Below are 23,631 nucleotides of genomic sequence, written 5' to 3' on the forward strand. Positions count from 1 at the left end.
GGATGGAGTTCAAATAGAATGTTTGGAGAAAATTATTCGCCCCAAGTGTCAAACTAGCCAAGCGCATTGGATGCCACTGCACGGTAAGCAGCAGCCTGCCTTGCTGCTGGGCCCGTCTTTATAGCAAACCACACCTGCTAGGAAACAAGTGGTCAAGTGGGTAAAAGCACCACCTTACAGATCAGAATGGCCCAGGATCGATTCTCAGCCTGAGCTGTGTGATCTCAGCTGTGGCAGCATTTGGGACAATGCAACTGGTCTTAGCAAAGAAAGAAAAAGACTTGCATTTATATAGTGTAGTGACTGTTGGCCAGGACACCAGGGATAACTCCCCTGCTCTTCTATTGAAATAGTGGCATGGGATCTTTTACATACACCTGAGAGGGTACATGGGGCCTCAGTTTAACATCGCATCTGAAAGCCGGCACCTCCGACAGTGCAGCACTCCCTCAGTACTACACTGATGTGTCAGCCTAGATTTTATGCTCAAGCTTCTGGAGTGGGGCTTAGAACCCACAACCTTCTGACTGAGAGGTAAGAAGTGCTACCCACTGAGCCACAGCTGACAAGGCCGGGAAGGAAAGCAGAAGCAGCCTCTTGACCACTGTCCAGTGACTCCTGCTGGGAAGTGCTCGTACGTGTTGTGCCAGGTGAGGACAGTGCAGGGCTTGACGGTGAGGCTCACATTCACTGTGTGGGCTCACGCATTCGGATTAGGTTCCCGAGGGCTGCCGATGACTGTGGAACCGCACGTCAGCAAGAGTCCACAGAGGGGAAAGAATTGGAGAAACTAAATAAAACACGAACAGCAAATAAACCGATACTTTTGTGTGTAACAGATACTGACAGAGAGCCAGTGGGAAATTTCTTGAGACAAGCAATGGATGGAATATCGAGGGCAATGTGTGCGCATATTCCCAATAAGCCACCTGTTGCATGAGAGGCCCTGTCGGTGGCCTGGGGTCTTGAAAAATGTACCCCTAAAGCTGCTGAGAATTGAGAGTGGAAACCGCTGATTAGCTCATTCATGCGCCAGTGAAGATGACCTCACACACCTGTCTGTACCTCCCCAACACATCAAAGTGAATCTCCTTCCGCATCGCATCAATCAAGGCGATTTGACACTTGAAGTATTGGGATGGAACGCAACTGAAGAGCTTCTAATAACCGTCCACCGTTTGCTTTTGGAGCAAATTAACAACTTTCCAGCTTTGATATAAACATAGCTTCCAGGTGGGGTGAACTGGGGAGTGTTTGTGCTGTGATGCACAAGACATCACGATTGTGTGGGACAGGCCCGGTAGGTCATTTCCTGTCTGTCATTTTTCACTTGTAACTCTCTTCCAGCAATTAAAAATGTATCGCCATGGGGATTCGACGGCACAGTGTGTTACGATTGGGTTGAAGCTGCTCTCAACTCATTTCATAGAGGATCCTTACAGCCAGCAGAGAGAGATAGAGAGTGTGAGAGAGAAAGAGCGAGAGAAAAAGTGGAAGAAAAATAAAACAGGAGGCTTTTCTCATCCCATCTTTCTGGTTTGGATTCAAACCCAGAACCCAAAGGTGAAAGGACAGCATTGTAACCTACTGCAACATATAGTCCCTCAGCACATGAATGAACCGCCCTGATGCACAACCTCCTGTACCACCCTCAGCCTTCCGTTCAAATTGCTTTGGATGAAACAATTCGATTAGCAGAATGAAAACAAACTTGTTGGCGTTAAAAGTCCGAGTTTACAAAGTTCTTCGTGACGACTTCCTGAAAATGGGGAATGACTCAAAGTGTGTGGGAGGGAAGGAAGGAAGGGCATGAAATGGAAGTTAAAGAGTGCAGGCAGCTAGTAGGCTGCAATCTGAATAAAAAGCATGATGGGCGGGGGAGGGAAGGCAGGGCAGAGAGGCTTCAAATGCTGACATATATCAGTCTTCCAATGTTGACTAAGTATCAGTGCATAAAGTGTAATTTAATTGTGTTGTTGTCAAGTGGACTGGTTTATCCATTGAGGCATTATTGTCACAGTGCCAAGTATTTCAGTGAGACGGAGCATAGCATTCTCTATATTTAGTTTCAATCAAGGTCTAAACATTGTGCTATATTTAAATAGTCAGGTCCTGCTGATGCACGGTGTTGCTATGTTGACTGTTTATGAATACCACAGCAGTAATAAATGTTATGGTTGCAGGCATCGTTCATACTTTGCAAACAACATTCTTTCCGTTCGGATTAGTATTTTCCTACCCCCTCCACAAATAACTCAATATCAAACCTATCGCTCAGCAACAACAGCCTCTGGAGTTGGGATGCTCTTTGAGATACACAATGCACTGGTTCGACAAGTGGTGAAGAATTCAAATGGAAGGCATGGGCCTGCTTGGGTGCACACAGAGGGTGTGGGTGCTGCCAAGGTGCTGGGTGACAGAGTGGCAAGTTGAGTATTCTCACACTGGGCCCCTCAGCAGGGCGATCAATAGCGTCGCACGGAGCCAAAGCACAGGGAAACTGAAAAGCGAATGAACCGACCCAACATAACATTGGCAGAGGCCTGGGTGAAGACGGCCATCCCGCCATCCCACAAGGGAGACTGGTTTATGGGACACGGGAGTTCCAACAGCAACAACAAAACGGACATGACGACAGCAATGGTTTTAAATTCTTCAAACTTTCACAAGGCCCGTTGCAGTGCAGTAACTTGGCACGTTGGTGCCACAAGCTGTGATGCCTCAAGCTGGACCCAACACGCCATTCTGCCGAATTCTTGACACCAGCTGCATCACTTGTGGACGGGAGGTACCCCTAAGCAGAGGGGTGGAAGCCTCCCGCACAAACCGGAGGGAAAAGTGGCAGGAAAGTCTACCTTGACCACCTCCTAGTTGGAGTGGTAGAGGCTCGTGGTGAGCTTACTTTGACTGCGCCTCCCAGCAACCGCCCCCCGCCCTCTACCACCGGGAAGGATGAGAGCAGCAGTAATGTTGCACCACCCCGCACCCCCTCCCCCCCAAATCACACATCATCCTGACTTCCTCATTTTATTGCTGTTCCGCCATCGTCGCTGGGTCAATATCCTGGAATTCCCTATTGTGGGAAAATCACAAGGACTGCAGCAGCTCAAGGAGAAGACCCACTACCACCTTCTCAGGGGCAACTAGAGATGGACAAAAGCTGCGGCCTTGACAGTGTCGCCCGCATCCCGAGAGCAAATAAAAAAGAAAAGGGCACTAACTACCCTGCCTTCTTGGCTGCAGATAGTGCACGACCTGAGGAAACCCGGAGGAAGAGGGGAGAAAAGCAAGATTCACAACCTCAGAGAATATACACTATATATACATCCCCATACAACTGGCTTTTTTATATCGCTGTGCTTTTCAAATGTTCATAAAACTGTAATCAAGTTCGCAAAAGAGCGCGAAAGAAGTAATAAAATATAGTTTTAAAGCTGGGCTGCGGGCTTTTAACCAAAGGTCGTAAAAAGCATTGAAGACATTTTCAAACGTTTAAATGTGAACATTGTTTAGACTTCTTTTTTAATTAGTCTAAAGTACTATCAATACAGGCTGACAACAGCCCATCTCTGAAACCTCCTCCACAGCCCTGTGCAGGACAAGTTTCTGACTCTGCTTTTATTTACCCCGCCTCTCACCCCCTCCCCCCCCCACCCCAACCACCCACCCGGCCCCCTCCACCCCCCCACAGTCTTCAAAGGACTCATTTTCTGTAAAACTTTTCCACAGCAGCTTTAGAATATATTTTTGCTAAATCTGCACGTACCATTGATGCACTCGAACAGATCGCAGCATTTGCCAGGCGTGCCATCTCCAGGAGAGATAATTCGGGGCACGGTGCCAGCCTCGCACTTTGGGACGCGGCAGATTCCCAGCAAACACTCGCACCTGGAACCCAAACAAGACACAACAAATGAGCGTTTTGGACGGCTGGAATGCAGCGAGAACATGCGGTTGCCCGAGAGGAGGGTCAAAGTCACAAGTGCTGCGCCTGTTCAGAGTACTCAAGATTACATTGAATCTGAGCAGGCATTTCAAGCCTGAATCTGCGCTATCATCCAACGCGCCTGACTTTTCCGTGTGTGGTGTGTGTGTGTTTTTTCTTAATAGCTTGGAGGGTAGAATTCAGTTTAAAAGCTCACTTGGCACCTTCTCTATTGTTTACATGCCACAATCTAAACTGGGAGAAGGAGCTGACGTAAGAAAACTACTAGGCACTTGGTCTAAGTATTAAACAAGGCTTTGATCAACTGTTTTACAACATGGAGATCTAGTTGTGTCCTTCACTAGTTCCTGTTAAAGAATGTCCTGAGCAAGCTGGGCCCAAGCCCGAGTGTTTATACTCTCCCTGGACAGCGCCACCAGCAGGCCGCCCAGTATCATTTCATAAGTCATTTCCATATGAATGACAAGATTCATGTCAGGAGCCACAGAAACACATTTTGAAACAGTCCTGTAGCTCCAGCCAGGGCTTTGGTGATTCTCAATACCTGGCATCATGTGACAGCGTCCATCAGTTTTGTACTTTAGTCTAAAGGTGAATTACGTGGGGACTGGGTGGTACAGTGGGTTAGACATTGGCTCTGTTTCTGCCATCTGGGTTCAATCCAGCCATGAATGATGGGAAGAAAGAACCCCCCCCCACCCCCCACTCTCTCTTTTGCTGGCTGTAACAGTCCTATGTGAAATAGGTTTAGGCCGTCTGAATCCAGCTCCTAAAGCATATGGGACCTCTGCTCAGAACTGCTCCTAATCTCATACTAATTGGCGATCACAGCCAGAGGATGGGAAATGGAAAAATATCACGCCAGTCCAGTAGGGGGTGGTCGGCTGAGGTACATGGTTGGGGTAGTTGTGATCGCGACTGCTAATACTGTGTCGTATCTGACCCGGGAGCACTCACTGCTGACACTGGGCCCCCTGAAGTAGAGACATGCTCCATTTGACATTGTACTTCCCAGGAGGGATGAAACTCCTCCTCGCCACCACCACCAGTATCAGCGAGCAGGCTCACCGTATCGGGAGAGTGCAGCAGCCGTCAGCAGTCAATCGGGTCGGAGTCTCGTAGCTGTCAGATGGGCAGACCACTTGCTGAATGGCGGGGCAGTCCACCGTGCTGCAGTCCACGTTGTAGACTACAAGAGGCAAAAGAAAGCGTCAACATCGATCATATTAACTGCACTTCTTGCTCAGTACCTACTGTTACACTTTGTGATTCGAGCTTGAAGAGTTAACCAGTTCAGATAGTGGGTGTGTTAAGCAGCTGCATGCTGTCAATGCAAACTGTAACTTCTAGACATCATTTCCTTCTGCAATGCAGCTTTTCTGAAAATTTAGCACCATACCATGACTGCTTGGAAAGGTACCCCATTGGCACAAACCCAGTGAATTAGTTCCTTGAAATTTTTCTGTTGCTCTTCTTTCCTACCAACCGAGCTTTGAAAGGAAGCCTTATTGCTTTTACATTTAGTTAAATAATTTAGTGAGAATTAAAGCCATGTTGGGAAGCCCTCTCATGATCAGCTAAAGTCGCCACTTTTGCTCCACATGTTATCTTCTTCAGCTAGTTGGATAGGATGGAGAATTGTCTTTATGTGTCTTGAATACTGCTCCTGACAGGGCAACAGGAAGGCATGTATGTGCGTGCGTGTGAGTGCAGGGTGGAGGAGGGGAAGCTAACTGTCAGTTTCTCCAACCTTAACAGACACAATGCTCTGAATGCAAAAAGAGCTGAAATCATGTGATGCGATATTAGTAACAAATGTGATCATGGTTTCACTTAAAATTCTTCTGTCTGCTATGTTAAAGGCCTCAACCTATGGATTTATCATGAACATCCTAATGGTTTTATTACTAACGTTGCAAAATGTGATTTCAGCCCAAGTGTTCTACAACAACTTGCGATTATATCGCGCCTTTAATGTAGAAAAACATCCTGAGGCGCTTTACCTGATTAGTAATCAGAATAAAAGTGACACCGAGCAAAGGAGGAGATGTTAAAGAAAGAAAGACTTGCATTTACATAGCGCCTTTCATGACCACCTCAAAGTGCTTCACAGCCAATTAAGCACTTTTTGAAGTGAAGTCATTTTTGCAATGTGGGAAATGCGGTAGTCAATTTGCACACAGCAAGCTCCCACAAACAGCAATGTGATAATGACCAGATAATCTGTTTTTAGTGATGTTGATTGAGGGATAAATATTGGCTAGTACACCAGGCATAACTCCCCTGCTCTACTTTAAAATAGCACCATGTAATCTTTGATGTCCACCTGAGAGAGCAGATAGGGCCTCAGTTTAACGTCTCATCCCAAAGACAGCTCAGCACCGCACTGGAGTGTCAGCCCTAGATTTTATGTGCTCAAGTCCCATGGAGTGGGATTTGAACCCACAACCCTCAGAGGCGAGTGTGCTACCCACTGAGCCATGGCTGACACAGTTAGACAAAGGGGTGCATTTTAAAGAGGGTCGAAAGGAGGTCAGGGAGGTAAGGTTCAAGAAGAGAATGCCAGAGTGCAGGGCCTAGACAGCTGAAGGCACGGCTGCTAACGGTGGGGCGAAAGGAATGGAAAATGCACAAGAGTTGGAGAACACAGAGTTCTGACGGTTATAGGGCTGGAGAAGGTTACAGAGATCGGGAGGAGCGAGTTCATTTAAGGCATTTAAACACGAGGATGAGAATTTTAAATTTGAGCTGTTGGGGGACTGGGAGCCAAAGGAGGTCAGCGAGCACAGGGGGTGATGCATGAGTAGGAATCGGTGTGGGGCAGGATACGGGCAGCAGAGTTTTGGATGAGCTGCACTTCATGGAGGGCAGAGAATGGGAGGCTGGCCAGGAGAGCATTGAAATAGTCGAGTCTGGAGGTGAACGAGGCATGGCTGAGGGTTTCAGCAGCAGATGGGCTGAGGCAAGGGGTGGAGACGTTACCAAAGTAGGCAGTCCTTGTGATGGAGAGCACATGTAGTTGGGAGCTCAGCTTTGGATCAAAAAGGACGCAGAGGCTGCAAACAGTCTGGTTCAGCCTGAGACAGTGGCTAGGGAGGAGGATGGAATCAGTGGCTAGGGAATGGCTTGGTCTAACTAATGTTTAACAAGGAAATTGGGGTTCATCCAGGACTAGATGTCGGACCATCAGTCTGACAACACAGAAGCAGTGGAGCTGATGGAGAGGTAGAGCTGGGCGTCATCAGCGTAAGTGTGACCCTATGTTTTTGGATGATGTCTCCAAGGGGCAGCATGTAGCTGAGGAAGGGGAGTGAGGCCAAGCATTGGAACTAAGCAGTCCTCTTTACACTCTCGTGGTTGTCAGTTCAAAAGATATAAGGATTGCCTAAAGACCGATCTAAAAAATATGTGGCATCACAACTGACACTTAGGAGCTTATGGCAGGAAAAAGTGGCAAATGAGGATTCACAATGGCAGGGTAAAGCTTGAAGCAAGTCGTATCCAGCTCGCTGAAGAAAAGTAAGCCGAAAGGAAATCAAGGGAAGATCAGCCCTTGGGTCAGTCAGACATCCAATGTCCTGTGTGTGGGACAACATTCCTTGCGGAAATTGGACTTTACAGTCATATGACAACCCACAACCTGTGTTAAATTGGAGATGAATCATAGGCTGTCATCATCGACAATGATGGACAAATCATCATCAATGATATGGCAGAGAGTGACCAGATCACTGGGTGATATTATGGGATGGCAGAGAGTGACCAGATCACTGGGTGATGTAATGCTTTGGGGGCGAGTGATTAGTTTGTTAGTAAGAGCCTGGATTTTGTCAACAAATCACAAAAACTAAATTAGTAAACTTCTGCTTTCTGTTCCCTCAGCAGAGACCAGCTGCTCCCGTTTGCACAGCGTTGATGGAATAGGAAAACCTGTCGCTCAGCAGGTGACTTACTTTGTGTTACACCAGATGTGGGGAAATTCCAGAACTGGCTGGCATTTGGTGGTTCGTTAACAAAAAAAAAGCACCTGCATGTACTGGGATCGAGCTTCTCTGTTTCCCCATACCACTGTTGACAGCTTAAACTAGTTGACGAAAGAAGCTCTCCGACTGACTTTCACACAAGTCTGGTTGTTATCTCACTGGACAGGAGGCTGGATTCAATCAGAACTTAAAAGGGGAGCTGGGCTTGTTTGGGCCAATTGATCCTAAAAATACTTATGTTCTCATGGCAAATTAGTGCTATTTTTAATCAGGACCCAATCGTGGTGACAAAATGCAAGCAAAGAATGGCTGAGGGCGACGGATGGGGTATGAGGCAGGCGAGAGAGATAGAGGGGCAGGGAGAGAAAATGTTGAAAGAAAACAAGTTTGAAACTGAGAGAATGCAAGTTTGATTCCCTTATGTCTCCTGGGATCCCAGCGTCAGCCATGGCGCTGCAGGCAGGGGCTGAGTCGAGTCCCAGCTTTGCCCTGCAAGGGAAGGAATGTTTGAGGGACTGTCTCAACCAGGCTGTGTCATAGCCAAGAGCTGCATAAATGGTGGCCTGAGATTGGCATGTGCTTGTAATATCTGGGCTCCAGGAAAGAGAAAAAAAAATCAGCATTAAATGACTCCTGCTCTCTCTTTTTTTATACTTCTGACACTTTATAATGGTACAGATGTGTACTAAAGGCAAGATTTTTATAGATACTAGCCAACTGCACACACGGGTAATTGCAACTTTTAACAATGGTGTAAACGGGCCGATATCGAATCGGCTGCCTGTTATATACCATCTCTATTTGCATTTCTACTGAGGTCAATCTGATATAGCCCCGCTTACACCATCGCCAGAAGTTACAATTACCCCCAAGGAGTGAAGACCAAATATAATCTCCAGGTGAAAGGGAGTTAGAGAGTAGGGGGATAATTGCACTAGAGTGTGCAGATGCGACTGAGTCCCCATTTTAAAGTCACACATTCTATTCTTATCTTCATATAAGGCTTTGATATAAGTTACGGCAAGTTGGGAAGCCGAGAAATAGAATTGGTTCCAGCAAAGTTGAGTTGCTGCACTGCCACCACTGGCGAGAGGGTACATTTACTGGTTAACAAGTTTACATAGGCAGTCTTCATTATAAATGTGGACAGGTATGAATTTATTTTGGACAAATTGGCATAGGAAGTGTGTGCATCTGTAAGATTTTTAATACATTATATAGTTAAATATCATTAGCATCCAGAGAAATACTGTTTCCTCCCCACTAAACAAAATAAAAAAAGTATTAATAGTGTAACACAGCCGACATTTTATCTGTACCCTAACCTCTTGAACTGAAACAATGTAATTTTTTCCCACACCTTTCTTGCATTCGTACAGGTCGCAGCATTCCCCCGGCTTTCCCGATGCCTTGGCAACTAGAATGCTCTGGTATCCGGGCTGACAGACTTTCCTCAAACAACCAGCTGGATTGCACACGCAGCGGCTTGGGAGAGGGCAACACTCTCCGGGAGGGGCGTAGCCTTCAATCAGGATGGAGTCTTCCGGGCAGCGAGGGGAGAACTGGACCTCACACCGAGCTTTGGAGCAGTCTGGCTTCTCTTCTGAAAAAACAAAAAGAGAGGGTATATTAGAGAAACTCATACATGACCCGGCCCTCAACTTCTGCACAACACTTGCCCCATTTACAGCACGTCGCTTGCTGGGGTGGTTTTGCCACCAGCTTTCCCTCCCCTCCCGCACCCCCACCCGCCCTCTCCTCTCCTGACTCTTACTGGATTCCCAGTTCCACAGCGAGCTGCCACCCTCTGGTATCTCACCCAGGTGTGGAATCTTCACGTACAAGTCCAGTCAATCAATGCCAGCTGGTGATTCATTCGTGGGTGAATGGGGAAGGCATCACGACCGATCACCATCCACTCCTCACCTGACCGCCACTTACGTCCACTGTCCATATTCCATCTTTCTATATAAACGCAGGTCCTTCCTTACTCCCTCCTTCGTTCTTCTCTTCCTCCTTCCTCCCTCCCTTCTCCCTCCTTCTTCTCTCCCTCTCTCCTTCTTCCCTCCCTCTCTCCTTCTTCCCTTCTTTCTCCTTCCCTCCTTCTTCCCTCCCTCTCTCCTTCTTCCCTCCCTTTCTCCTTCATCCCTCCCTCCTTCTTTCTCCCTCCCTCATTCCTTCCTCCAACCCTCTTTCCTCATTCCTCCCTCCCTCCCATCTCCCTCCTCCCTTCTCCCTCCTTCTTCCCTCCCTCCTTCCTCCCTCCCTCCTTCATTCCTCCCCCTTTCTCCTTCCTCATTCCCTCTCTCTCTTCTTCCTTCCTCCATAAGAATCATGTTGGATAGCGATCAGAAGCAGGAATCCTGTATGATTATTTGCTTCCTGAGCAGAAGGACATTGGGATCAATCTGTAGCACCTGTAATACTGCCTTGGCTGAGTTCTGCTAACTCACAGCTGAAGAGGGATAAAGCCTGGAAGTATTCCTCTTCTGTACGATTCACTGCCACATCGACTGGTGCATTTACCGACTGGAACATCACAGATCTCTTGATTATTTTTTAAGTCTTTTTTCTTTTAAAAAATTCTGGCATCAGGCTACTTGGAAGGTCGACTGAGCACAATTGCATGTGAGAGAGTTAAAGGGAGTGAGGGGAGGGGGGGAGGCAGGGAGAGAGACTGACCACACAGAGTTGTAATGAAGCAATACTGTGTTAATCTTGGGCTTCTGCAATGGCTTTGTAGTTAAATACACTGTGCAGTGGGGTAAAAATCCAGGCCAGAAGGTCCCCGGTTTGATCCTTGGTTTGTGGTCCATCAGCTCAATTTGGGCTGAGGGAGGGGAAATATCACCAGTGAGGTGGGAGGGGCGGTGACTCCCGCTCCTGGTCGCTGTCTGATGACCTCTGATGAAAACATGCCTGTGTGGACATTGGGTGAAGACAGGAGTGGGTTTGGCTGTGATGCCTCCTCTCATAGTCGAATAGCCTGCCAGCATTCACACGTGATAAACTGCGAAGTTCATGAGGCCCCAGAGGGCTGAAAGTACCGGTGAGGCTGTACTCCAGGAAAAGTCAACATTCTCGAGAGGAGAAAAGGGGGAGGGAAAAGGATATAAGTAACAGCTGCCTCGCCACAAATGTGGGTTTTAGTAACTCAACAGTCACTTCCTCCGATGATTAGTAACCGCGGCATAAACAAAACACTTTTCAAGCAAGTTAAGACTTAGCCTTAATTCTGAATAACTCATTACTTTACCGATCCCGACACGTACTGACCAAGCCTGAGCACTGTTTAGGTTTCACTGAGCCTCCTGTGTGAACAGAGTCCTTCAGGCTTCAACAGATCGATAAACCACAGTGAATTACATTTATCGGGTGCCCTCAACACAGATTCAGGGTGGGTGGCATTTTTGCGGCAGCGGTGGCGCAAATTAAAGGGCAGGTGCCGGGCGGCCATTTCCTTTGGGCCGCCTGCCAGCACCTGCCCCCTTTCATGTCCTTATGCGGGGTGCCAGCCGCGATCGGTCAGCCTGGCACTCCTCTTAAGAGTGCCGGGCTGTTTTCCCGGCACCCCGCTCCCCGGTGGTCCAGCAGGGCCCCGGTGCGCGCTGCGCTGGACCCCTCCCCTTTAACCAGGGGAGGGAGGCCTTTAATACCGCGGCGCTATGTGCCGTCGCGCGTGGCGCTGTTGCACGTAGCGCCGCAATATTGAATGATAGCGCTCCAGGAAGGAGGGGGAGTGCTTCCAGTAGCACCCCGCGTCCTGCTTGGGTGGCCAGCACTCAATTTACGGCGCAGGGACAGTAACTTTATCGGGGCGCACCCCAAAGGGGGCGCGACCGAATTTGTCCCCCTAGGTGCTTTACTGAGGAAACGAAAAATGTAAAGATAGGGGCTTCTGAGCCATGTTGGGAGAGTGAGGAAGGATGACCAAATGTATTTATATTTTTAAGAGGTCTTTTAAAACTGTAGGGGGAAGAGAGGCGGGGAGGGGGAGGGGGGATGCACAGCAGGTAGGAGTCGAAGGATCGAAGGGTGTGGAAGGCGATGAAAGTGAAGTAGATCGAAAGCTTGGCGTTTGGTGACCAAAATGCAGGCAGAACTCCTGGAATTCAAAAAGGGGGGGGGATAAAATAAAATGAGAAAACATCAACCAGCGTCCAGAGCCATGCTGAGAGCTTCGGTACAGCACCAAGGGGCAGAGCATGACCGAGCTTGATGCTTGTACTCAGTGGCGTCAGTACGTAATACAGTAAATGTAAAAAAATTAAATGCATTTGCTATTCCCCTCTTTAAAAAAAAACGGAATTAATTCCAGACATAGCAGCAGCCCAACAATGGTGTCAAAGCCACCAAGTTGAATTTGAGCGGGCTGCCTCTGTCCCTTCCTGCTCCCCGCTGACTGGCCTTCAGAGAATGCGTGGCACACCGACAAGATAGGCTCACCTTAAACAGGATTGAAGGGGGAGCGAGACGGGCTGGATTAATGGGATTTGCTTATTAATTATAATCTTTGAAAAAGAAAACCAGCACTGTCACAGGCATCTCCAATCGCTCAGCGCATAAATGCACCGCATAACGCGAAGCTGAACAGACTAGGAACCTGCCGGGTTTGATCGCTGGTGTGTGCTGAGCTACCCGATCCTAGGCGGGGCAGTGGCAAGGTTGTCACAATTCTTCTCAGCGATCCTGGGCAAGGGAAAGGGAAAAATTATGTTGCAAAGTGGACGTCACAGAAATCACAGAAACCCCACAGTGCAGATAGAGGCCATTTCGGCCCATCGAGCCTGCACCGACACATATCCCACCCAATCCCCGTAACCCCTACACCAACACATATCTCACCCTATCCCTGTAACCCCACGTATTTAATCCCCCTAACACTAAGGGTCAATTTATCATAGCCAATCAACCTAACCCGCACATCTTTGGACTGTGGGAGGAAACCGGAGCACCCGGAGGAAACCCACGCAAACACGGGGAGAATGTGCAAACTCCACACAGACAGTCACCCGAGGCCGGATTAGAACCCGGGTCTCTGGCGCTGTGAGGCAACAGTGCTAACCACTATGTCGGACCAGGACAGGATCGGGCCTGGTTGGGATCCCCCCAACCCCCTTCCCCCACTCCCCCATGGTTGAAGGATGAGTCAACACATGCTGTCGAGGCTCAGGCAAGAAGAATGGCCCCTTGTACTGAAGTGTTGGTGGAATCCATAGAGCTGTAACCCAACGTGAGTCAGCACCTTCAGGAGAGATGGGGAGAAAGTGGTGGTGAAAGGGAAACATTACCACTAGAAGGAGCAAAGAGACACTAAAATTATATTTACAGATTTACGATAATTGGCATAAGAACCAGAGGGGATATGAGGAGAAATGTTGTCACGCAGTGAGTTGTAATGATCTGGAATGCGCTGCCTGAAAGGGTGGTGGAAGCAGATTCAATAATAACTTTCAAAAGGGAATTGGATAAATACTTGAACAGGCAAAATTTGCAGGGCTGTGGGGGGAAAGAGCAGGGAGTGGGACTAATTGGACAGTTCTTGCAAAGAGCCGGCACAGGCAATGATGTACCGAACGGCCTCCTTCTGTGCTGTACGATTCCAAGAAAAGCAGTGATAATAAAATTGGGGCAAGCAGCTGGCTGAATAGCGCAGTGGTGGGAAAGAAAATAGGAACCTGCTGCAGAAAGCTAAGGCATGTCAGCCTAGCTTTGCTAAAAATGGGCCCGTAAGCAGGGTCAGCGATCACCGCAGTTACTGTTCAGGAAATTTCATCACAGCCCCGTCTACAGAATCCGAGGCCAATATTATTATCATTTACGCAGCGCTTACTACCTACAATATCGGAAATCTCATTGTGACCCTTTATGTTAATCACGGTGTTCTCTACGTACAGAAATCCAAGAGGCCAGTCTTCGACTCAAAAACTCAATTTGGCTCCGCTAAGCTCCTCGGGGCCCTCGACACAGACACAAATTGGTCAGCACTGTCTGTAATGATGTCCTTAACCTTATTACTGTCACTGGAAACCATTGCTGAGATGTTTCTGCTGCTTCTTCTCTGTTCACCAAACAATGTAGCCCAGTGGGACATGTCCCTGATAATGGCCGCAAAACCAATCTTACCAACAGACACCTCCTACATTGAGGTAGATTGGATTCTGACACACATTTCGTAAATGCTCCTTTTGTAGATGAAGCACCAGGCTCTGGTGATTAAGTTGCCGCAATGATAAATCCTCCAAAGGATATGAATGGAATTTGACTTTCTAATTTCTGTTTTACTTCATTCTCATTTCCCTTATGCTTTTTTTTGGCAGCTGAATGGCGCCTCTCCTGCCACCTTTGAAGAAAATTAAACTTTATTTCAAATTCGCCTTCTTGCTATTATCCTGTCCTCCACTCCCGCAGACACCGACTCTCTGGGGTACGATTTCACAGGGGCCGGTTGTCCTTCACGCGAGTGCCTGGCAGGCTATTTAGCTGCTGCAGCCGAATCTGATCCAGAACCGGACATCCACGTGTACATGCACTTTCCGGCAAGCTATCAGCAGCGGGAATCTTGACCGGTTTCCCTTATTCCAGGGGCACCGAGGCCCACTGTAGTATCCCAACCATGGTCCAACTGGGATCAGCTAATTCAGCACAGGCAGGGACTCAATCCTGGGACCTTCCTGATCACTGGGGCTCAGGACCACTCTACATAGGGCATCAACCTACAATTCCATTGGGCGACTCTCCTCAGGAACACCTTGACCGCCTGCTACAGACTTCACGAACTTTACCCTTTCCGCCGTTCATTTTTAGTGCGTCGATGCCATGTGTCATTCCTGGAGTCATGGGGCTAATTTTTCTGAATAGATGGAGAAGTCCTGCCCTCTGGGAAGTGCCTACTGGCACTTTGGATGTGCACTATTTAAATGGCTAGAAAAATCACGCGTTGCGCCACCTGAGCTTCTGACGCATGCTCCCGGCGGCCGAGGCTCCCCACCAGGAGCGGGGAGTCAGATAATTTACATGTGTGGGGTGGCTGGACTGCCCCCAGGCCTTTGTCAACGGCAGTTCTTCAACCAGCCACCAGGAGATGCACATGTGGGCACAGCCCTTCCTCTCGTGGGAGAAGTGCCGTTCCTCCGTCATCTCAAGCGGCACAACCAAGGATGGGAAACTGCCACAGGACAAGTGAAACTGGGGCGGTTCCAACCCGTAGCTTTTCCACCGTTACATTCTCCCCCTACCCACCCCAGGCTGTTTTTAATACAGTTAACTGCAGCCAATTGAAATTTATCTTTTCCGTTTTGTGGGAGAGAAAGGCTAACTGCAGCCCTCTTCTTCCAGCAACGCTGAGGAGAGCGGTGATTGGTTCACTGCACCCCACGGATTCAGTGAGCTCTTCATTTCAATTAGTTTTAATAGGACCACTGACAAAGATCTCATTTTCCATTTCATTTTTCTCATTTTCGTATTGATCAAAGCACTGGCATTTGAAACGATCAAGTGTTCTGTGTGTAAATTTAGGGCAATTAACCTTTGGTATATTGTCAATCACTTTCTACTTTAAAAACCAGGCAATCGGAAAATGAACCCAGCAAGCAGAGCGCAATAATTGGTTTCAGTAGAAGGTTTCTGTCTTAAAAGAAAAGGAATTGATTAGTCTGTTTTCAGGGTTTTTAAATTATAACCCAGAGCTTGGAGTTACCTCAACATATTAAATAAGGGTGGCATAAATCGTGCCATTCATGTAGAAAGGACTTATGAAATATACTGGGCGGCCTGCTGGTGGCGCTGTCCAGGGAGAGTATAAATACTCATGCATGGGCCCAGCTTGCTCAGGGACATTTTGTAAACAGGAACTAGTGAAGGATAACTAGACTTCCATGTTGTGAAACAGTCGATTAAAGCCTTGTTTAATACTCTGACCAAGTGCCTAGTAGTTTTCTTACATCAAAGGGTACCTAATTAAATGTAGTAAGTTAAGGGAAGGGAGGCTGAACGAGTGGCATGCCAACCCAACTTGGTGAGCAACAAGCTCGCATAAGAGAAAAATACTATTTCTGACCAGCGTGTTCTCAAATACTTTAATGATGCTCTGCTTGCTCCCTTCAATGTGCAATTTATCGTCAGTAAATGCCTGATAAGACTATCCTGGTGAGCTCAACTCTCTTTGCCTTTGGCTGAGAACTTAGAAAGGATGGAGTCTAAATTTGAACTGGGCAATAATTACCTCCAAAGAAGCCCAGATCCCATAGCGCTGCTCCTTTTAAACAACCAGACACAGGCACATTCATGTATACACACATGCGCGCGCACACACACACACAACGTGCATACACAGGCTTTCACTCTAATGATTTAACCACTGTCAATAAAGTAGTCAATTGTGAATATTAATGATTAGAGAGGAATGCTGGCCACATGAGATGGGTCTGCGAAATGGTGAAATCCAACATCAGCTTAGACACAACCAGGGACAGCAGAAGTAGGACCGTGAGTAACCTGTCTCAATGTGGCTTGTGTGTCTGTACAAGCCTGACGGTGAGGTGGCAACCAGCTTCACATCTCTCCCGATGTTTATCTCCATTGAAGTCGACGGAAATAAAATGCGGGAGGAATGTAAAACGGAATGCCAACTCACTATCACCCATTTTACACTATCGCACCAAGTCAAGACCTAAACCCCATGTTTAACCTCAGTGACATCAGACCTGCCAGCTCACCACAGTCATCTTCGCAGTCTATTCCCATGCTGCTAGGAGGCCAGCTGATACACATCCAATATCAAACTCTAGGATGATTAGATCTGTTGATTAAGGATCTCACTTCCGTTCTAGTTCACATCTGATGAGGTGGACCTCCCCAAGTGTGTGAACATTACTGGGAGAAACACTGGTCACCCAGTCCAACATGTAGCGACACTGGACTTGCATACTAGTTTCTTTTTCATTAACAGCAGCCATTATCTAACAACAAACAAACGGAATCCTTAATTAGTCAATGGGACTCTCTGTTGATCGGATCTCTCACCTTTGGGATTGAAAGGGTAGAATTGTTTGCGCTGGTAAAATAATGAACGTTTGCTTCTAACCAGTGAACCACATCACATGGTTAAGGCTGGTGCTGACTAGCTCTAATAGGTTGTGCAGCATAATACGAGTAAGTTTTGTGCCATTTTGAGCATGTGGGTTAACAGGAAAAGATCTCCGTTAACTGATATAATTAACAGCAGAATTAAATGTGAAAGCATTGTATTTCCGCCCCCCCACCAAAAAACAATTTACTCTAATCCTTACTGTGAATAATTAACCTACACTCGCAGAAGGAAATTGTAAAAATAGAAACGTCTATCAACTTGTTGCCCTGTTTATTAATACAGTTGTTCACAGCTGAACACACTGAACTGAATGATGAACCCTCTGCTCTTCAGGTATATGTAATGCAAAGATACCGTGTTTGGGAGCATCTCCAGTAAAACATAAGAAACAACCACATTTACGGAGCCAGCAGAAGCATTATTCCAGGATCTCGCTCGAGAAACAGTGATGCATTTAATAATGGATAATTCAAGGGATGGGGATGGAGAAGGTGGCAGCTGACAGGGGGCTGGATGAGTTTGATGACTGAACTGTGCGTTTCTTACTCCACGGATTCTTAGGAGTCAACATTGTGTGACTTCAATGAGGGGAAGCACTCTTGAGTAATCAGATCTACCGTGCAGTCTCGCTCTGGCTTCTTCTGACTGGACCTTCAATGTAACATTCATGCTTTAAGAAACCACGTTAAAACAAACAAACACACAGCGTCTCTGGAGCACGCCCTCTGACTGGAACACACTCGCTGAATGGCTCCCGGGAGGGCGGAGAGGGTGGGCAGGCAGCTTCGCACAGAGATCCAACTCTGACTTCACTGCCAATAATTTAAACGGCGTGCGCTTGGAACAAACTGGCATCTTAATCCAACAACATTTCCAAAGAGCCCAGCGTATGCCGTTTACTTACGGTATGCCAATCTACCCCACCTTGTCTTTGGACGAGAGCTAATACTGAATGTTCTCATGTGACCGTGCGGCTAACTATGAAATCTAACCATTAGAGGCAATGAACAGTATCTCGCAGCTACCACAGAGGAAGAAAACACAGTACTTACAAAGCAAGCTAAGAAAGCAACCATGTACAGGCAGGGTGAGCTGGGATGAGAAGTAATGAGGACACGTTCACGTGTCTTTGGCTCAGGCTGCCTGAGCTCCGATCGTCAAGCGCTGGAAAGTCTGACCGAGAGAGAGTTCTCCCTTCCTAGATCCAGTCGCTGCAGTAGCTACAAGGACAGCGGAGCTTGTTGGCTCAGTATGTCGCTCGGGACAGATGTTAAACCGAGGTCCCGCCTGCTTCTTCAGGTGTCTCAGGGGGACGCCGAAGATCCCCTGGCACTATTCCAAGAAGAGCTCTCCCTCTATTTCAGCTGTGGCTCAGTTGGGAGCACACTCGCCTCTGAGTCTGAAGGCTGTGGGTACAAGTCCCACTCCAGGGGCTTGAGCACATAAAGCTAGGCTGACACTCCAGTGCAGTGCTGAGGGAGTGCTGCACTGTCGGAGGTGCCGTCTTTCGGATGAGACGTTAAACCGAGGCCCCGTCTGCTCTCCCAGGTGGACATAAAAGATCCCATGGCACTATTTCGAAGAAGAGCAGGGGAGTTGTCCCTGGTGTACTAGCCAATATTTGTCCCTCAGTCAACATAACAAAAAAAGATTATCAGGGCATTATCTTGTTGAATTTTTTGGGAGCTTACTGTGCGCAAATTCAAATGAAATCAAATCAAATCAACTTTTATTGTCATTGTTAGTGCACAAGTGCAGTACAACGAAATGTAGGCTTGCGGCTCCCGAGAGTGTACAATTTGGATTAGGACACTTAAACAATCAACATACATTTATACATTTGGCTTGCAGTATATTAGCATAAATATGACCATAATAAAGTGCATTGGCAGATGTGCAGGCTTTAGTGTTTATTTGTGGAGTTCAGTAGGATGACAGCCCTGGGAAAGAAGCTGTTCCTAAATCTGGTCGTACGGGTGCGAATGCATCTGTAGCGTCTCCCAGATGGTAGGAGGGCGAACAGACTGTGGCTGGGGTGGGTAGGGTCTTTGATGATGGACCATGCCCTCCGTAGGCAGTGTTTCTGATATATATGCTCTATGGTTGGTAGCCGGGTGCCGGTAATGCGTTGGGCAGTTTTGACTACCCGCTGCAGGGCTTTCCGGTCATGGGAGCTACAGCTGCCATACCATACCGTGATACAGTTTGTCAGGATGCTCTCTATAGTGCAGCGGTAGAAGTTAGAGAGGATCAGGGGTTGCCTGCTGTGTTGCCTACAACAGCGACTACACTTCAAAAATTACTTCATTGGCTGTAAAGCGCTTTGGGACGTCCGGTGGTCATGAAAGGCGCTACAGAAATGCAAGTCTTTCTGTCCCTGGCCAACATTCCTCCCTCAACCACGAAAAAATAGATGAACTGGTCATTTGCTTCATTACTGTTTGTCGCTGGCACAGTTACGGCTGCTACGCTTGCCTACATAACAATAATCACTGCGCTCTAGTTCATTGCGTCCAGCATGGTTGAGATATTTTTTGATGTGATAAGGCGTTATGCAATGGAAGTGTTATTACTTTTATTGTTATTGAAAGAAGCAGCTCTGGGGCATTGGCCAAACTGGTGCTGCGGGCAAGCAGCAGCTAGCTACCCTCAGCCTGTAATCTTGGCTGTCGGGTAGAAGAGCTGGAAGCACTGCAAGCCCTCCTCCTCTACCTTCCAGCATCGCCCCTCGGCAGCAGGAAACATTGAGTACATAAACAGCCACAGCCTGGCGCCAGCTCCTACACTCCAGCAGAACACCATTCAGCGGCCAAGTTTAGAGAGTGATCAGGTGGGGGGGCGGAGAAAGAAAAGACCTCTCAACAGTCTCGAGAATGTTGTGCAGCAGCATTTAAAAAAAACAAGTTTGCTGTAGCGTGGCTAAATCTGATAGACAGGTATGTTAATTGTGCGTGACAGAATGTGATGGCACGCATTTGTCTAGTTTACCCCACCATAGGTAGGAAGTCGAAGTCAAGAGTCTGAATAAAAACAATGTTGGTGAGACACTTCTAATATATAGTTTCTTATCAGTGTAGGCTGCCTCGTTCCACTGGAGGGGAAATCCAATTGAAATTTTGCTGATAAGTTTTTTTCTCCGAAACACTTGTTATTTATGTTGACGCCAGGGTTTGATCATTGTTTTGTTCAGACACTTTGTCTGTTTGAATGCGGCCAGTCAACCGCATCCCACCTCGGTGGGTTTTTTGTTACTTGAGGTTTGCTTGTTAGGAAATAGGCGGAGGTCCTGAGATGGCACACAGTAATAACGGTTCTCCCTCTCTCCTCTCCCAAAGGCGTCGACTCCTTTCCGGGTTTCCTGTCTCCCCTTTTCATCATTTGTCTGCCTTCTGAGGTCACCCTCCACTGCCTTGCCCAGGTGGCCCTTATTCGTACACGAGCCCGGGCAGTCTATTCGACCGCGGGAGAGGCTGAAACTGGACCCGATGCCGTCCTCGCCCGGTGACAAGCGCACGCAGTTTCTAGCGGGAGTCAATGGATAATGTTCCAGAGAGAGAGAATCCTGGCAGAGCTTCCTTCTCCAACCGAAAGGTGCCAAGGGCAATGGTAACACTCCGACCTCAGCTCCAACTAAGATCAGCTAACTCAGTATAGAACAAGAATTGAACCCGTCACCTTCCTGTCTGTTGGTTCAGCTACTCACTACCTTAATCAGGCAAGTTTGGTAGGATGCATCTTGTAACTTGGTTAAAAAAAAGGTAGAAATAAAGAAGTGCATTCCTTCATGCCATAGCTCAGCCAAGAGAGGGCAGGTTGAGTGGTTGGGTGTCTGATCTTAATCCTCTGCCAAGCCTCCTCTCCACAACAGGCCATGAGAGGAATTTTCGCAGAGGATTAGGCAGCCATTTTGAGGGTAACATCTTGCCTTCCCTCCCTGTGGGTGTATCCCGTTGTCATCCTTCGCTGTGGGAGCAGCACCCTGTCCTCCTCTCCTGCGGGAGCAGCACCTTGTCCTCCTCTCCTGTGGGGGTAGCACCTTGTCCTCCTCTCCTGTGGGAGCAGCACCTTGTCCTCCTCTCCTGTGGGAGCAGCACCTTGTCCTCCTCTCCTGTGGGAGCAGCACCTTGTCCTCCTCTCCTGTGGGAGCAGCACCTTGTCCTCCTCTCCTGTGGGAGCAGCACCCTGTCCTCCTCTCCTGTGGGAGCAGCACCTTGTCCTCCTCTCCTGTGGGAGCAGCACCTTGTCCTCCTCTCCTGTGGGAGCAGCACCTTGTCCTCCTCTCCTGTAGGGGCAGCACCTTGTCCTCCTCTCCTGTGGGAGCAGCACCTTGTCCTCCTCTCCTGTAGGAGCAGCACCTTGTCCTCCTCTCCTGTGGGAGCAGCACCTTGTCCTCCTCTCCTGTGGGAGCAGCACCTTGTCCTCCTCTCCTGTGGGAGCAGCACCTTGTCCTCCTCTCCTGTGGGAGCAGCACCCTGTCCTCCTCTCCTGTGGGAGCAGCACCTTGTCCTCCTCTCCTGTGGGAGCAGCACCTTGTCCTCCTCTCCTGTGGGAGCAGCACCCTGTCCTCCTCTCCTGTAGGGGTAGCACCCTGTCCTCCTCTCCTGTAGGGGTAGCACCCTGCCCTCCTCTCCTGTGGGAGCAGCACCTTGTCCTCCTCTCCTGTGGGAGCAGCACCTTGTCCTCCTCTCCTGTGGGAGCAGCACCTTGTCCTCCTCTCCTGTGGGAGCAGCACCCTGTCCTCCTCTCCTGTAGGGGTAGCACCCTGTCCTCCTCTCCTGTAGGGGTAGCACCTTGTCCTCCTCTCCTGTGGGAGCAGCACCTTGTCCTCCTCTCCTGTGGGAGCAGCACCTTGTCCTCCTCTCCTGCGGGAGCAGCACCTTGTCCTCCTCTCCTGCGGGGGCAGCACCTTGTCCTCCTCTCCTGCGGGAGCAGCACCTTGTCCTCCTCTCCTGCGGGAGCAGCACCTTGTCCTCCTCTCCTGTGGGAGCAGCACCTTGTCCTCCTCTCCTGTGGGAGCAGCACCTTGTCCTCCTCTCCTGTGGGAGCAGCACCTTGTCCTCCTCTCCTGTAGGGGTAGCACCTTGTCCTCCTCTCCTGCGGGAGCAGCACCTTGTCCTCCTCTCCTGTGGGAGCAGCACCTTGTCCTCCTCTCCTGTAGGGGTAGCACCTTGTCCTCCTCTCCTGCGGGAGCAGCACCTTGTCCTCCTTTACTGTGGGAGTAACACCTTTTCCGGGACAGGTATGATGAGCCGAATGGCCTCCTTCTGTGCTGTATGATTCTACATCCTCTTCCCCCTCCCCAAGGCAACTGCGGTAAAACAGGGCACAGGATCCGGCTGTGACACTGGGCATCTCTTGCCCCCAGTTCACAAAAGAGGCAAATAACTTTATCTTTTCTTCAACATATCTGTCAATTGAGCTGGCTCATAAAGAAATAAATCTTGTAATTTTGAAGGGGTGGCGACGGGGGGCGGTATTGGGATGGAGGTCCGGAAACATGCAGGATATTGTTATCAGCCTCCAGCAGTTCATGGTAAAGTGACACAGGATGCCACAGATTATATTTTAGCCCTTCAAATTTCATGCAACTCTTGAATTTAAAAAAAGTAATTTACATCTGTGGCTCGGGTTATGCTGTGAGATTCTACTCATCATTTGCTCACATTCCTCTTGTCACTGGTATCTGAAAATGACCTGTGCTTCATTAATTCTCCCCGGTCCTAATTGTTTTTCATTCCTCTCCTTCAGGCTGTGGCTATGGTGCCACGGATGCCGGAGGCAGGGGAGGGGGTGTTCGGTATCACTTCCCAGTGATGAGTATTCACACGCATGTCGAAATGGTGAATGATGGTAGGCTATGCCATTGTGGTGAGGAGATCGGAGCCATCCAGGTCCAATCCTGTCCTTATACATACATAGACGTTAGAACACAGAAATAGGCCACCCCCCACCCCCAGTTCATGTAGGCATTTACCCTCCACACGAGCAAATAGTCCTAACCTCCTTTACACCACCCTATACCCATATCCCTTCATTCCCCCCTTTTCCTTCATCCATCTATCTAATCTAATTTACATGCAGCTAGAATTCTTGCCTCAACCACTAACCCTGGAATTAAATTCCACAGCCCCACAGCTCTCTGTGTAAAGGAGTTTCTCCTGCCCTCTGTAGAAATCTCTTACAGTTAACTTTTTTTTATCTACGGCCCCATAACTACAGGAAACAGTCTGCTTCTATCTACCCCGTCCCAGCCTTTCATCATTCTAAACAGATCTATCATATCGCCTCGTAATCTGCCTTGTTCGGACAAGAAAAAACCCAAATTTTTCAAGTCTTTCCTCATATTCATACTTCCACAGAGTGGGCAGCAGCTTAGTCAATCTGGGTTGCACCCTCTCTAATGCTTAATATCTTTTCTATAGCGTGGAGTCCAATACTGCACACAGCACTCTAACTGAGGTCTTACAAGTTTTATATAGGATCATCATTACCTCTTGGCTGTTGTACTCTATACCTCTTGTGATAAAACCAAGAATTCCACAAGCTTTTTTTTACAGCCCTATCAACCTGAGGTACTTCCTGTGAACATGTACCCCCAAATCCCTCTGCTC

General features: G+C 48.3%; 1 protein-coding gene across 4 annotated transcripts in view; it reads right to left on the reverse strand.

Annotated features, from left to right (window-relative positions):
• crim1 (cysteine rich transmembrane BMP regulator 1 (chordin-like)) overlaps positions 1 to 23,631 on the reverse strand; it is a 190,368-nt gene that overhangs the window by 79,347 nt on the left and 87,390 nt on the right. For all 4 annotated transcript variants that reach the window (XM_085980042.1, XM_085980057.1, XM_085980035.1 and 1 more), the window contains 3 exons: positions 9,290 to 9,532; positions 5,015 to 5,135; positions 3,767 to 3,888 (listed from right to left, as the gene is read on the reverse strand). In XM_085980042.1, the coding sequence (XP_085836168.1) occupies positions 3,767 to 3,888; positions 5,015 to 5,135; positions 9,290 to 9,532 (486 nt within the window). The remainder of the gene's footprint in view (positions 1 to 3,766; positions 3,889 to 5,014; positions 5,136 to 9,289; positions 9,533 to 23,631) is intronic.

The sequence above is a fragment of the Somniosus microcephalus genome, chromosome 3 (assembly GCF_052327205.1).
Source record: "Somniosus microcephalus isolate GS21.2 chromosome 3, FLI_Smic_1.0, whole genome shotgun sequence".
NCBI classification, from domain to species: Eukaryota; Metazoa; Chordata; class Chondrichthyes; order Squaliformes; family Somniosidae; genus Somniosus; species Somniosus microcephalus.